General features: G+C 31.0%; 2 protein-coding genes across 4 annotated transcripts in view; one reads left to right on the plus strand and one right to left on the minus strand.

The window, feature by feature from the left end:
* LOC117173318 (tyrosine-protein phosphatase non-receptor type 14) overlaps positions 1 to 4,311 on the plus strand; it is a 10,410-nt gene extending 6,099 nt beyond the window's left edge. The window contains exon 7 of the mRNA XM_033361809.1: positions 2,925 to 4,311. Within this exon, the coding sequence (XP_033217700.1) occupies positions 2,925 to 3,233 (309 nt within the window). The 3' untranslated portion in view covers positions 3,234 to 4,311. The remainder of the gene's footprint in view (positions 1 to 2,924) is intronic.
* Positions 4,312 to 7,772: 3,461 nt separating this feature from the next.
* LOC117172834 (guanine nucleotide-binding protein subunit gamma-1) lies at positions 7,773 to 15,310 on the minus strand. Of its 3 annotated transcripts, none has more exons than XM_033361081.1 (3): positions 15,047 to 15,310; positions 10,314 to 10,428; positions 7,773 to 8,466 (listed from the first exon to the last, which is right to left on the minus strand). In XM_033361081.1, the coding sequence occupies exon 3, from the start codon at positions 8,456 to 8,458 to the stop codon at positions 8,246 to 8,248; it is 213 nt and encodes a 70-aa protein (XP_033216972.1). In that variant the 5' UTR covers positions 8,459 to 8,466; positions 10,314 to 10,428; positions 15,047 to 15,310; the 3' UTR covers positions 7,773 to 8,245. The 3 variants fall into 3 exon arrangements, with proteins under 3 accessions (XP_033216972.1, XP_033216973.1, XP_033216971.1); XM_033361082.1 differs by lacking the exon at positions 10,314 to 10,428 and adding an exon at positions 12,841 to 13,116; XM_033361080.1 differs by lacking the exon at positions 10,314 to 10,428 and having other exon boundaries at positions 15,047 to 15,274.
* Between the last annotated feature and the right edge of the window lie 1,223 nt (positions 15,311 to 16,533).

Raw genomic sequence — 16,533 nt, forward strand, 5'->3', positions numbered from 1 at the left:
TAAATCTTGTGGCAAAATTGAGAAAAAAAATAACGAAAATAGTACTGACGTTACTGTAACCCTATGTCTGTCAAAAGTTTTACAAAAAGGCTGACGATTTTTCCAGTAAATTAATTAATGTTATTTTTTACGATCAATAAAATAACATTATACTATAACATTTATAATATCTATAAAATTTCTTTAAAATGTAGTATTTTATTTTTAGTGAACTAATATTGCGAATCTTATAAAATGCACATCCTTACTTGTTATGTGCACACCGCCAACAAATATATTTCTTAAATATGTTTTTATTGGATCCTTTAGTCATAATCGTGATGAAATTAAAATTAATGGATTTACAGGAGAAATTGAACAACCCTTTCTTTAACATTTATGAGAGGGGTGGAGGGTTATGATGTCAGTGCTATTTTAATGATTTTAACAAAAAATGTTTCTCAAATTTTCCAGAATATTTGGTTAAATTGAAAATTCGATTTCTATAAAATTGACGTGTGTTAAAGAACATGCTTTTGCTGCTCTCCATACTATTGTAAAAATGTTTAATAATTATTTTTAACGATTTATAACCCATGTGACAATTTTGTGTGTATGGAGAATGTAGTGCCTTTGCAACAGGGCTTTGAACTATTTACCCAAAATGTTGTCGCAGTGAAATACGCACAGCTTGGGGGCCTTTCTGATACCTTGTTGAAAGTCAAAAATCGAACTGACCTCTTTTTCTAACGTATGGAGATAGAAAGAGAGGTTCGTTCGACTTTCGACACGGTATCGAAGTCCCACTGCTGATTTCTATCTCTCAGAGATTTTAGGCTTTGGCCGTCGCGGGTGCTGTCTGTCATGTCCGGTAAATATCAAGATCATATCCGTACCCAATAGGATTTTGAAATAGATTGACCATTTAGAAGTAGATTTTTTTTAGATTAGAGATTAAAAAAGAAAAAAGTGCATCTTGTTTATCCAAGAGAAACTTTTTTGATATTGCAAATAAAGCAATACGATATCTAATATATTTTTTCGCGTCTTCGAGACGCATCAATCGACCTATTGTTGAAACTTTTATAACTGACCAGTAACTATTTATGAAGTTTCAAAAAAATGGTTTACTCTATTTCTATGAGAAAAACTTATTTGGTATTGAAAATACCACAATTCTATATATAGTGTATTTTTTCACGTCTTCGAGATGCATAGATCGACCTATTGTTTAACATTTTATGTCCCATAAGTACCGATTTATGAAGTTTAAAAAAATGGGTTTATTCTGTTTATATCAGAAAAACTTTGATCATGTTACACGGAGAGAAATTTCAAGAGATTAATTCCTGGAAGCGCGTGAGTTAAGAGCTACAATTTTTACCTGATTTAAAGTCTCGGACTATGTGATCTAAAAGCATAGAATTTGAGATCTGAGATCAAAGGAGCGTGGCCTAATTCCTGAAACTTCGAAACCTATGCTTTAAGCGCAAGGGTTCCGAGGTCTTAGTTCTCATGCTAAAGCGTAATAAAATCAAGGAGTTGTACCGTGAATGAATCTCCCGAAATTTTTCTCCGTGTATGAATATTACAGTAGTGTATCTGACATGTTTGTTCAAGTTTTCGAGACACGTCGAATTATCTCCTGATGAACCTTCCATAACCTCTTATGATCTAGCAAACCCGATTTATAAATTTAAAAAAGATATTGTTCATCTTGTTCATATGGAGAAAACTTGTTAAATATCGAGACTACAACAGTAATGTATATGGTATATTTGTTAGCGTCTTCGAGATGCATCGATTTCCCAATTGAAGAATCTTTCATGGCCTACCATAACCTACCAATATCGTTTTTTAATTTTGCTGCAAAATTATTAATCCTATTTATGAATGGATTTTTTATATATTGTGAATACAACAGTACTATATTTGATGAAATTGTTCACGTATTCGTGAGGCATGGATTGACCTGTTTTAGCTACTTAGAAAGTTAAGAAAAAGTTACATTGTTTCTCTGAACCCTACCAATATAAATCTCTGAGTATATTCTAAAGATTCTCTAGGGTCATAAATAACAAGCAGAGAGGTTAAAATTGAAATAAGAATTCGATCATAAATAACAAGCAGAGGGGCTACGTGAATAGAGTAACCGACACTCAAGGGTCCTTTGTTAAGCTTTCAGATTAAAATTTAGAATTAGATTTTTTTAAATTTCATAATTAACAGCCTAACACATAATAATTCGGGATCTGCGGGTTTCGATGATTTCCGATATCTAACTTTTTTTTTAAATGCTTAAAATTGGAATTAATACGACGTTTCTCGTAAATGGAATGAGATACGCCAAAAAAGACAACATTTTTTAATTCAACTAGAAAATGGTATATTAGCATATAAGTTATAATTATAAATAAGTATAATGAGAAAATTCATCAATTAAAAAAAAAGTGTTAATAATTTGAAGAGAAATTTAAAAAGGGAGAGTCGGTTTAGCGACGGCCAACTACTGTAAATAACTCTTCCCGCCTGGTACGTGACGAATACAAAAGGAAAATTATATGACCGTCGCACCACTCTTAAAAGGACCTTGAAAAGGATCTAAATTTCTCAGACTATCTCAGAGACTAAATCATTCAAATCGACTCTACTTATAAGCTCAAATGGGCCAGGCTACATCGCTTGAGAATACTCAGAGATTTCTATCGGTAGGGAAGACAAATGTTTTTTAAATTTCGAATATAATATTACCGTAGGTTAAAAAGTTGTTCATTGTAACAGAGGACATCGGTATGAGGAATCGAATTTATTTGATATCCATAAGAAAGCGAAGTATTCATGAAATAAACAAAAATAATTATCCCCTTCAGCGAATAGACCCATAGTATTTCGCAGCGCTACTTTTATCATGTTTTACAGATAGTATAGATTGTTTTAAATTTCAGAATGATGCAAATGAACAGATAACTTCTCTTCGTTTGGATAATCAAACTGAGAATCACATGCGCTGGAATAGTTACAGCGACTTGTCGACTTCTCCATGTCCGGTGGTTTCCGTTTCCTCAAAAGACACAAGTAATTTGCAAGCTTTGCTTCCTCCTTATAGACCAGCACCTGATTACGATACAGCAATGCAAATCAAGTACAACAACGGTGCAATTACTTCTCATCCTTATTATGCTAATCAATCCACAATTATTGGGGCTGATCTCTCTTGTCTGATAAACAACGTTGCGAATCGTAACAGATACTGATTTCATGATTAAGGATGTTCTCTCACTTTTCTAGAGCCGAAAGTGAATATTTAAGCGAAATTTTAAATCTTCAAATCAGGAATTTCACAAAATCTTGAAGTTTTTATCTTTGAAGGATTTCCAAAGTTTTCAAATTTCTTTAAATTTGAATTCAGTCGAAATTGAAAACTTCCACATTTTTAAAATTTTTAATTTTTAAAATATGTACAAATTTATTTCCTATTTTGTAAGATAACGTTCTATTTTTGGCTCTATAATCACAGCATTAATTCTTCGAAAGTCAAACCTTCGAGCGATTCGAGTAGGGACTTTGTGACTGAAATTAGAAGAACTTACTATTTCACAATAAGATGTTTTTTACTTTTGATTGTGTGCGACGTTAATTCTATACATCAACGATATTTTACAATCTAATTGTAAGTTAATCAAAATTATTTTCCCTAAGCTTCAATCTTTTTTATCAATTAAGTAAAATACTCGCCGTATTTAGTTTCGAACATTGTTTTACGTTAGAATAGAGAATTTTAGTTTCATAACATGTATGTATTTACTCGAACCATTTATAATTTATTTATTACGTCAGTTTCATTGAAATTGAATTTTAACAGCCTTTTGTGATATTCTCAGTAACATTAAATTTCGATCTCATTTCGGAATTCTATTATATTTTTTATAGGTTGTACTTTAAATAAACATAAGTAGCGCTTTTTGCTTTTGATGAGCTTGTTAAGCAATTTTGTTTAAAAAGTGAATTCCTCCTTTATAGTAATTTTATTTATGTTCTAAGCAATTGAAATAGAAGTTTTGGAAAAGTGTCTTCAAATCTCTTTCATATTCGGCATAACTACAAAACAAATTTATGTTTGTGTAAAGTATTTAACTTATGTTTCGTAGATTTTCATGTTTATTTAGATTAAGTAAAACTTTGTGTGTCAGATTTTAATTAGTTGAATACATGTTGCGAAGACAGAATTTTATATGAGATCTCTTACTATAAGTGTGTAATCGATTTTTTGTGTGTTGTGGACACGTAAAATGTATATCGTAAATCGTTTCACATTAAAGTTTTTACTGCGTATTCGGAAAGTAATTTCTTAATAATAATTTTTAGTTTTTAAGTTATTTCATAATTGAAGCGAGGAGAGCTAAGCGAAATATCGTTCACGAGGCGTAAAGAGTTTGGCGAAATATACTTTAAATCGGCCGGCAGCTCGGGCGCTTCAGCTTCATATCCAAAGGGTTGCGTGTTTGATTCTCGCTGCATACACATTTTATTATTTTATTTATTAAAATGCTTATAATATTAATTACCTGCAATCATTTTTCAAAATTAGGCTAATAATAACTTTTATAATGTCTTTTTTACGGAATCAGTATTGTTTTAAATCTTATCATATTTCTTGCAAATACATTTATTTTTCGAAACTATTATTAATTATTTTCATAATGTCTATCAATTACGGCCAAACCAGCCTCGTGTCACCAAGAGTTGAAAATGGCCCATGTGTTGAAAACGGCCTTGCGGCGGCGCTAGTAGTAACTTTTTTCTAGTTGTTTTGACTGTTATATGTCTTCTGTCATGTTAAGCCGTTGCAAACTCTTAAAAAAATATAAAGAAAACGGTTTATTTATGTAATTATTGTGAAAATGACACGGTGGATTTTTCTAATAGTATTTTTCTATTGTTTTTTTTTTTATCGAATCATTTCTATTCATTATGCCGATGTTTATCGCTCCGGTATGGTCCGCTAAACTCTATAATACTCAAATAATGGACTTAGCACCGCTTTGAGACTTCCCTCGTATTTCAATTAAAAATATTATATGCATCGTCAAGAAAATCTTCTGATAAACATAGTTTCATTTATTTCATTAAAAAAGAATACTGTTTAGTAGAAAAAGTAACATTTAAAGTATTAGTAAATTTTTTAATTGTGCTAATAATACCTCCAATTGTGTGACATACTTGTCAAAATCCTATAATGACTGCCTTATTGTAAAAAAATGGAATATTGTAGGATAATTCATTCACTTAGTTTAAATTCTTTGAAGTTTTAAAATGTTTAAATGCAGTTAAATAACTAAATTTTAGAGCAGAAAATTTTAATGCCTTAATTCTTCGACTGAAATAGGTTTATGATTTTGGAAGAAAACTCATATTTGTCAAAAAGTGGACTCAGCACCGTTTAGCTTTCCCTGCATCAATTCAGCAGTTTTCTCAATTTTGCTCTAAAATTTCAAAGAATTTCAGAACACTAAAGATTGTAATTTTTGAAAATACTGTACTTATTTTTCTAAATTTCCTCTTGCAAATATTTTTAAATAAACCGAAATTTTCTTGGTTGAACGAATCTTGTTCTAACTTCATAATGCAATCTTCTTTATATTTGCGTTGCAGTTGTCAGGAAATCTTTACCGATTTTTTTGGTGTTATCTGGAAATTAAGGTCAATTCGAAGGTATAATTTTTCGAATTTTTGGTGTGCACTAGATTGCAAGATTGTATGGATTATATGAAATCCATTACAGGAAATCATTATATGGAAAACAATTATAGGATATGTAATTTTGTATATCTCTTAAAACCCTTTTGAAATATTTGGAAATCGTAAAAATCCATTAAAAAACAGTATAAACCTTTGGAAAGTCCCAGAATATTATTTATTATTTGAATTAAATTTATTGAATAAAGTTATCTTTAAAAAAAACTATTTAAATCCCTAGAAAAACATTGATATGCTCGTAGATTCAATAAAATCCTTAAGGGCATGTGACACTTACAGTTTCCCCGGCTTCTTTTCCACAAAAATGAAAATTTTTAAAAACTGAATTCGGAGATGCTATAAAATATCATAACGGACGTCCCCGGACTCTTTTTTGAGGGATAATAACAAAAAAATGTATTGTGCTAAATAAAAATTTTATGCATATGTATTATTTTGAGGTTACGTCTTTTTTTATCTCTGCCTTTCCGATAATTTGGAAATTATTTATAAAATAAACTTTTTTGATTGCCTGCAAAAAAGGTTAGTGCCGGGAGATTAGTTACTATGTTTATTTGCAACTTTTGCAAGTCCAAAGTTTTCGGCCAAAAATATTGTGTAGTTTGGAAGTAACGCACAGGAGAATTGTAACATACATAACCTCCAAATGTACACACGTTGTTATCAATATTAAAAAATTGTTTGTAAAAAAAAACCCAAATAAAGTGTGCGGGGACGTCCGTTAGCATGGTCGCTACCATGTCCCAAATTTTTAAGACAAAATATTGATTATTAAAGAAAAAAAGCCGTCGGGACCTAAAACTGGTAAAATCGACAATTTTCTAAGTATCACATGCCCTTAAATCTCGTGAAATTCTTTGAAATACCTTAAAATCCCTCAAAATCTGCCGATATTCAAAAAAATTATTTGAACTCCCTTGAAATTCTATATATCTTAAAATCCTTTGAAGATCGTACAATTTCATTTTAAAAAAGTATAAATCATTTGAAAGCACCTGAATATCACTAGATATCCCTTGAGATTTAATTTATTTATTTAACAAAGTTCACTAGAAAACCCTTGAAATATTTAGAAATACTGAAAAATTTCTGGATATGCCTGGACATCTTTAAAAAAGCAGAAATCCTCTAAAATCCGTGGCAATATAACTCTTTTTAAATTATTACAAATATTTAGAAATCCTTTAAATACTTTTAAAAGCTTTAAAATCCGTTAAAGTCCCTAAAAAGGTTTTAAACTTCTTTGGAACCTCCAGTACGTTTGAAAATCTTTAAAACCCCATGCAGTTATATGATGTCTGACGAAATCGTTTCAAAATTATTTCATTTAAGTTTATTTTCCAAAGTTCAATAGTACTATCTTGAAATACTACGAAATTCTTTGAAATCCCTTGAATTTTGTAAATATCTTGAAAACCGATTGAATCTTCTTACTTTAGTTAAAACATTTAGAAGACCTTTAAAATCTTTTTAAAAGCCTCCTGATATGCTTGGAAGTCTTTAAAATGCTTTAAATTTTTATAAAATCTAACGAATTAATCAAAAAAATCATACGTTTGTATTTTCTTGATTTTTGTATAAACTGTTTCAATATTTTAAAATTCTTAATTTCTATATAGATTTCCTGTAATAATTTTTTACTAATCACGAAAAAATTATAAAAAATTCATTATAGACCTATACTCAATTTCATATATTTTTTCGTAAGTGGGATTACAAGGCGTTAGAAAAGATTGCATGTGATTGCAAAACATTCCAAAACGTGCCAGAATATCAGAATAATCTAGAACATTTCAAAGCATTTTAGAATATTGGACAAATATCCAGAAAAAAATGTGCGATTCTAAAATATTCTTCATTTACAGAATAATATAAAACATCCGGGGGAATTATAAAAAATAAACCATTAACAAAATTTTCAAATAATTCCAGATTATTAACACTTACCGAATTTTAGAGTACAAATTTGAAACTTTGGTCTTAAATGATAGTTTCAATACAACTCTGGATGAAGAAAAATAAATTAACACAATGTATACTTTCGACGAATGTAAATATATTTTACAAAATATTTTATAATTTATTTTTCTACTAATTAACAATCTTTCTCTCAGAATTACAATTATTTCTGATTACAATACTGAATACAGTATTAGGTTCTTTATAAGGCAACAGTAGGTCCTGAGTTAATTCTATTCATAAAATTAGATTCAATTGAAAAAAGTAAAAAAAATCGTGTGTACGAAATTGTTTTAGTAGAAAGTGTAGTGAGGAATAATTAACGCTCATTTCTTTATTTTTCCGATAAAGCATACGTGCTTTGAATGATGGTTAAAAGTGTAATGTAACAGAATGAAAATTTTATTAATTTCAGCCTAACAAACGGTAAAATGATATATAAATCATACATCGAAATAAAAATAATAGTAATAGTTATAGAGATTCAGATTAACGGAAAACATGTGAGCTTTGATTTATTTAAAATCAAAATGAACACAGCAAGCATCGACTAGAGAAGAGTGCAGGAGCTTTTCTCACGAAAGGGATTGGACTTCTGTGAAGAGAAACCAACGAGCAAACAATCTTCTTGCTCGTGTTCGGTGATGTACTTCATGATGTCCTCACAGGCTTTGCTGACTGTGATTCGTTTGATTGCAGCTTCTCGGCGAAGTTGTTCTGTCACCTGCCTCTGCTGTTGCAAACTTGAAATGACCATGTCCATTTTTTAATCTGAAAAAATTATAATATATGTATAATTAATAATACCCATGTGGACAAATTGAGGGGGCCCCCGTGCGGGCCCGCATGAATTGCCCACAAGCCTTGTGGAATCCATGAGGACAGTCCAGGCGAGGGCCCTCATGGCAACGACATGCTAATCCATGGGGATCCGACATAGGCTTCCCTCATGGATCCCTCATGTTTGCAATCATGAAGCCCTCTTGGTTTTTTTTCCAGTTCAGGCACCTGCACTGGCATATCTTTGGGATGATAACGCATTTTGCGCCATGGGCGCAGTACTGCGTCAGTGCTAACTAGTACCGTACTGATATACTCTAGCGTTATGACAAAAAATGTATCTTTTTTAAAAAATAAATATTAATTTGATTGCGAGTATTTCGACTTTAAATAGTAACAGTCCTGTTTAGAGTGAATATATATATTACATTTTGAAACATTATGTTACAAATAAAATTTCTAACGCTACGGAGTATCGAACCTACATATTTATACCTACATCTCACGCCTAAAAGTCGGAAGTGCTAACCACTGCGCTAAGCCGACAAGTTGGAACTCTATGAAAAAGCTATCCTCATAAGCTACAGTTTAGAAAAGTTAAAGTACCAAATTGTAAGCTCTCTTTTTCTAATTATTCATAATTATGCGACGCTATCTAAATATAAAATACACGAACTTTTACCAAGAATATTAATAAAATAACTTTTAAATAAATATTTTTAATCGATTACAATTTTTCTTCGCGTCATATTTCGTTTTTTTCCCGTTGTAGACTACTTTACAATTTTTCACAATGAAGGGAAATGTAATTTTTTGTGAACATTTACAATTTTTAAAGACAAAACTTTAACGACGAAGTTCGAATTTCAAAAAAGTGTCATAAAATTGTTGTCAGAAATTCATTTTTTGTAAGTCTGACCTCATGGAACCTTAAGCCCTCGTAGAATTTCCAAGCGTGGAACACCCATGCGGGCCCCCGCGGGGGGCCCTCATCCAAAGAGGGCTCAATGGGACTTTTTGGGCACGGGTAGTGCGATATGAGTGCCTTTTATGTGTCGAAATCATGTTGCTGGAATATAATTAAGCTTATTTTTTCCCATAATATTCAAAAGGCTTGCCAATTATTTCAAGGTGGCAGATTTAAAAAAATTAGCCACTAAAAAAATAGTTTTTGGTGAAAAACAATTAATACAATGGATTTTCGTATTCAATTAATCATTATATCAACAATGTTTTAAACTAAAATGGATGTTATTATTGTTCTTTCGTTAGAATTTGTATATATTCTAACATTTGATCGGATCGCACAATTTTAAATCGGGCAGGTTCTACACATCAAGTCACAAAACCTTTCGGCAAAAATATATGTTGTTCTAAAAAAAATTAGACGACACGTATTTTTCCGATTTGAATAAAAGTTGTATAAAGTTATGTGTATTTAAATTTTAGCGTTTATTTCAAACACACAAATTTTATCTACAACTTTCGATAATTCTTTAACCTCATTTGATTTTTTTTTTAATCTCCTCAACGAAGTTGTTTTTTTTTTTAAATTAAAAAATTCATTTTTTTCGTATCTTGCATAGTTTGACCAAAAAATGGAATTTTTGCATATTTCGTTATTTTTGGTACGATCAAATTTTGAATTTTCAACTTTTCGACCAAATTAAAAAAATTGTTATGATAATCTTGTAGGGCTTCCAAAAATCAACGTTTTTCTTTTCTTGACTTTTTTATTATCATGCATTGTTTGGCTTAAAATGTGCTATGAATAACCGTACATAGAATTTTTAAATCTTGAAAAAATGTAGTCTCAAAAAATTTGAAAATGTGCTCACTTTTTGAATTTTCATCCAAAATAGCTGGTTTATGAACTCGTTCTTCCTTTTTAGGCCTTCAAAAAGTCTGCCAAAGCAGAATCCAATCTGATCAATTTTTCGAAAGTTAACGTGCCTACAGAATACAGACAGACAAACCCCTTCGTTAAAATAGTTTTTTCTGGCTCAGGGTTTCTCAAAACGTGAAGGTTTGATGAAAACCGACAAAGTGAAATTTTACATAAAACCAATACCTTCTCATTAGTATAACAATGTAAAAATACTAACGCCGATATTAAATATTTTCTCAAAGCATTCTATGTTGGTCCAAGAAAGTTGCAAATCTTCCAGAAGTAGGAACTGGTTAAATCTAAAGAGATAATTTTAGAAAGAAAAATTGCTAGTTTCTGGAGCCTTAGAATATTAATTTTTCACCTACCCAGGCATCCAAAATGTTTAAAACATACCCTCTTGGCCCTAAAAAGCTGTAAGTCATTCGGGAGTGAAAATTGAAACTAGGCAAATCTAAGGAAACACATTTAGAAAGCAAAAATTTAATTTCCAGAACCAGAGATTTATATTCTAATATATCGTTCAGAAGTTGGAACTGAAACTAGGTAAATCTACGAAAACACTTGTAAAAAGAAAAAAAAAAATTTCTACAGCCATATAGATTTATATCTCAATATTGGCCTGAGCTAATTTCAATGAAACTTTCTAGTAATTCTAAAATTCAAATACATCTTGTTTCTGGACGACTTCAGGATCAAATAACAATTACAATTAATTAATTTACTAAGTTATCAAATAATGTAATCAGCAATGAACATTTAATTGATCTGGTAAGTATAAGAGCGCTAAATTAGCTTGCAAAAATAATATTACTCATAATATTAGATGTTTAAACGTTATTAGTAGACTAAATATTCTAGACGAAATTCAAAATTATCACACATGTATACACACATATTTACATACAATGCTCAGCTGTACGTATTATATGATATCTGAAGTGTAGCATTCAAAACAGAACAAAAATGATTTAATCATTTACAGGTGATGATTCTTGTTTATTTGCGTAATGTAAACGTCTAATATTATGAGAAATATTATTTTTGCAAGCTTATTTATCGCTCTCATACTTACTAGATAAAATAAATTTTCATTTTTATTTGAAGTTTATATACATTTTTATTGATGCGTAAAAATGAACAATTGAAGATTTTTTTCAAATAATTAAATTTTTTCATTAAAAAAAAGCGCGGAACGGATGTTTTTCATTTTTAGTTTAAAATGATCCTGAAGTTGTCCAAAAACAAGATATTGGGTATATTCCGTTACCGTTGAGAAAGCGTCTTTCATTCCATTATAAATAATCATTAGTCTATCTTCCCTTTACGGATAAGAATTAGCCTAACTTCATTTTTTAAGAAATCTAGCAAACATGTAGAATTGTTAAAAGAAATAACAATCTTAAAAATTTCTTGTTTTGAAATTTATAGGAACCTGAATTATATAACAAACTGTAATTCAAAATACTGGAGCTTTGCATTAATAGGAAATGTTCTGACAAATACTAGACTATTTCTTCCTCTGAAAACTTAGCTAAATAAATATGGACTAGTTCTTATCCGTAACGGAACAACAGACTAGTGCTTATTCGTAATGGATTGATAAACGCTTTCTTAAACGTAACAGCACAGTAGCCTAATAATCGTAGAACACATCGCCACGTTGACGAACTTTAAAATGAATGGGATTATAGCTATTTTAACTTTCTCTAGCGTTATAAATATATTAAATAAACCTTGTTGAAAAATGTTTAAACTATTGAAAAAGTTGTTTTCAAAAAAAATTGCAAATATTTCCTGTTAATTTTTTCCCCCTGCCACCAAAGAGTTCCGGTCATTTCCAGGTTTTCCAATTCAGCGGCCACTCTGTACTTTTTACTTTACTCTGTGTCAAAGCAGATTCGATTAAATGCGAGTAAATGACAAACGATACAGTGTCTCTGACTAACTTTTCTAAAACTTACGGGCTCATATCTTTTTAAAAAAACTTTTCAGTTTTTGAATGCGAAAAAAGTGTATCCTAATGGGAATTAGAAAATATTCTCCGATTTTAAAATATTTTAAGTTGTTTTCTTCTTGCCGAAAAGAAAATCTCCAGAAAATATTTAAATTTACTAATAAAAGATTTTTTTTTATTCACTGCACGTAAATTTGCACGTGGAAAAAATCTTTTGCTCGAAACCGAATATACAGAGATATACTCTGCCGTCCAAACTAAAAAGAAACATACGTGACATTTTTATGAAAAATGAGTTTTTGGTATCGTTGGATTCGCAAGAGAAAGCTGCATCTAGCTGTGTTAATAAAAATTATTAATCATTGATCTTTATGGCAAAAAACGATTGTTTATAAATAAGGAAAGTCGAAAAATTGAAAAATACAACAAAAAAGGATACGTAAAGCACTTTGCGTGTCCTAAAAGTGTTGTAAAAGTGACCAAGTGCGGAGAAAATTTACAAATAAAAATAATCGCTTACCCTTACGTATGTTTGAGACTTGCGAGTTAGCTCGGACTCCCGATTGGAAATCCACAGAAAATAAAACCCGGCTAAATTCGGCTATACACTAACGACGATCGTTCGGGTAAGTTCGCAACAGCCACTGAATACACAGTGTCCCTTACGTATGTTTTGTTGTATTTTGAGGCTGGGCTCGAGCTCTTCGACAAAGGCATCGTCCGTAAGTGACTTTATGTTCTTTTTGCCTTATATTTTTGACTTTCCGCGACCAGTAAAACATCGCAAGTCCATTTTCTAATAGAAATTGTTAAAAAAATCAATCTTTTTATTGCAAAGTATGAAAAAACACATTATTTTTATCCAAATAGTGCATCTTAATTATTCAAATTTTTATTCGATATTAGATTCTATTGGCAAAGAGTTTTTCTCGATTTTCTCAGTTCGAGTGAGATTGGAATTATGTATCTTTTTAGTTTGTACGGCAGTAATATTATAATGAAAACACGTCTTCTGATTGGTTATTATGACATAGGATTTAGTATGAATACAATTAAGAAATTTTACAAAATAATGTACAGTAACGTATATCACTTTTCATCACAATTACCCAGAAAAGTGTAGCGCGTTAACGTTACTTTTAAAAATAAGTAATGATTCATCTTTGCTTTTTAAAATAAGTAACGCTTGGTGAATTTTCACCTCAAGAAAAAATACAGGAAGAAACTCAATATCAGGTGCAATTATTGAAATTCAACATTTCTTTTCAAAATAAATTGTGAAATACGAATGAAATGTTGCTTTTCAAATATCACTTCCATAAGTCTGTTTTATACAGTTCAAAAAAACCCCATCAGTGGAAAAATGGAGTTGCGAGTTTTTGGCGCTAATTATGATTTTGTAGGTTTTAAAAAAATGAAAATTGTTTCCAATACATAAAATACTACTTTATACTGATAACTAGGTGTCTACACAAATTGTGTGAACAATTTTTTTTGCAATTTTATATTAGAATAACGATAGAAAGTCGCGGCTTTATAAAAAAAAAAAAAACCTCAAAACTCATTTGTTCAGGATTCTGTAAAATAAGACTTACGGGGGTGATATTTAAAAAGTAATATTTCATTCGTATGCCATAGCTAATTTCGAAAAAAAAAATGCTGAGTTTAAATAATTCCAGCTGATTTTGAGTCTCTTTCTGCATTTTTCCCCCGAGATAAAAATTTAAAAAACCCGAAATTGTCCATTCTCACTTTATTCATTTATATATTGTTGCTCTGTGACAAGAACTTCAAAATCGGTTAAGAAGCATGACCTGTGGGCGATTACGAACTGTAAATTCCTATTCCACACCACTGTGGTCGGTAAAACCGCGCCGGTCGACTCAAGTTGAGTACGCACGCGGCATTAATAAGAAGTTCGTATCTTTTAAAGGAGAACGATTTGGCCCAAATTTTTCTTTAAACGCAAGGAACAACTTTGCCACTTGAAGTTTTCCGCCCGTGAAACTTCCCTGTAGTATGAAGAAACGATTCCTGCGCGTAATAGCTTACAATAATGTTTATGTTGCAAATATCGGGAGAAAAGCTATTTTTAAAACATCCGGGGCCATCGGCAGAGGTTTTCTTATTTGACAAACAAATTCGAGATTATTTCGCAGTCATCGCGAATTTAGTTTAAAACGTCATGATTTTCGTATGATGAAAATTTCCAGATTTTAATTTGTAATGAAAAACTATCAATTTTATTTTAAAAATTGGAATATTTGTTGTGCGGCTGATTAAACCGCACATTGTCATATTTTTGCGCGGTGAATTTCCCAATTTTGTCATTTTGGGAAATTTTTCCGCGTTACGGCACCTCAGGTGGTATTGGGAGAACGGGCCCGAGAGCTAAGGAAGTTATAGAATCCGGACGCTCAATGATGGCCGCCTGTAATCTAATATAAAGGATTTAAAATGCTAATGTTTTTAATTTAGAGGTTTGCAAAATCAGTGAACTCGAAAAATTCTGCAACTATTATATCCAGTGATACCAGCATTTATATTATATTTTCGCCATACTAAGGACCAAATCATGTGCAAAATGAACAATACAGTATAAATAGGTATGATTCAATGGGTGTGGCTATTATAGCCACCGGAAGTAAAATATATGATTAAAAACTGTATCTTTTCATCCAAAATAGCTTAATTTTTTTACTAAATAACTGAAAAGCCAATTATACCTGAAAATAAAGGAAGAATTGTTCCTTTGAAGCTTATTGATTTTCTTGAAGTGTCTTTCCTTCGCTTGGCACAATATGTAGTCAAAGCAAGTCAAAGTTAATCCTTCTTCTTCTTTGGTGAGTTTCTTCAGCACTAAATCTGTAGAAACATCTGGCTTTCCGCAGTGTAGATACCCCTTGCTGGTAACAGCGAGACCTATCCGGCCATGGCGACGTTAATCTTTGAATGTGCAATACCAAAGATATTAGGTCCTAGATACGGCATGGGTGAGTGGTGGAGACGGTCGATATATATATCTAACTACATTTTCGACTATATCGAGGTGCTGCCCTCTTCAACTTTTCACCGTTTCTATGGCAACCGCGTCCTCCGAGCACGTCAGCGGGCGAGGTGGGGCCGGGCAGCACATCAAAAGTTGTTGAATTCTAAACCGAACGTGATTTTCTGTTTCTCGTTCTCGCGTTCGCCTAAGCCATCACTATAGCAATCTTTGCTATAGTTGAGTCGGTTGGCTGGCTCTGTACGGCCTGTACGCTAAAAATGTTATGAACACTGATTTACCTAATTATATTCCAATTAAAGAGAGCCTACAAATATTCTATTTATTATTATTTTAAATTTTCGAGACAATAAATAAATGTAAATGTTTTTTTGGATTTTCTTCTCGTAACGTTTATCGTTTTTCCACACATTTTTTTTATTTTCTTTTTTTTCAACGTTATTTTTCACAAATAAAACAAATCTTTTTTCGTATCCTACATAGTTTCTCCACAAAATGGATGTTTTTATTTTCGATTATTTTTTGTGCAATCAAAATTTGAATTTTAGTTTTTTGAAGAAAATGCAAAAATTGGTTATGATAATCTTGTAGGGCTATCAAAAAGAAATGTTTTTCTTCTTTTGACTTTTTTTCATATCGTGCGTTTTTCGGCTTCAAATTTTGATTTTCGGTTTATTAAAAAAAATTTGAAAACGCTATAACTCTGAGAATTTTCTTTTTATCGAAAAAAGTCATAAGGACAAATTGTTTGTTCTTTTGAATTCTATGAATATCCGTACATAGAATTTTCAAATTCAGAAAAAAGTTGTCTCAAAAATTTTCAAAATGCGCTCACTTTTTGAATTTTTATCAAAAATGGCTAGTTTACGAACTCGTCCTTTCTTTTAGGACCTAAAAAAAGTGTGCCAAAGATGAATTTGATTCGTTCATTTTTTCAAGAGTTATCGTGTTTACGGACGGACGGCCGGACGGACAGACAGACGCTATCGTGAAAACCTGATTTTCGGATTCAGGGGTCTCGAAACGTGGAGATCCGTTGAAAAAGTGTGATGTCAAATTCCCGACAATTCTAATACTTTCTCAATCATAAATGATGAGAATGTGAAAATACAAGCATTAATATTTTTAAAATTTTGAATATGCCTTAAGTATAATCTGATAAATTTAAATTATTTAATTTTGAAAGTTTTGAATTGAAAATTGAAA

Source organism: Belonocnema kinseyi, chromosome 5 (genome assembly GCF_010883055.1).
Source record: "Belonocnema kinseyi isolate 2016_QV_RU_SX_M_011 chromosome 5, B_treatae_v1, whole genome shotgun sequence".
NCBI lineage: Eukaryota > Metazoa > Arthropoda > Insecta > Hymenoptera > Cynipidae > Belonocnema > Belonocnema kinseyi.

Excerpts from the sequence above, each read along its gene's own strand:
- LOC117172834 (XM_033361081.1), bottom strand. The coding sequence starts at position 8,458 with ATGGACATGGTCATTTCAAGTTTGCAACAGCAGAGGCAGGTGACAGAA.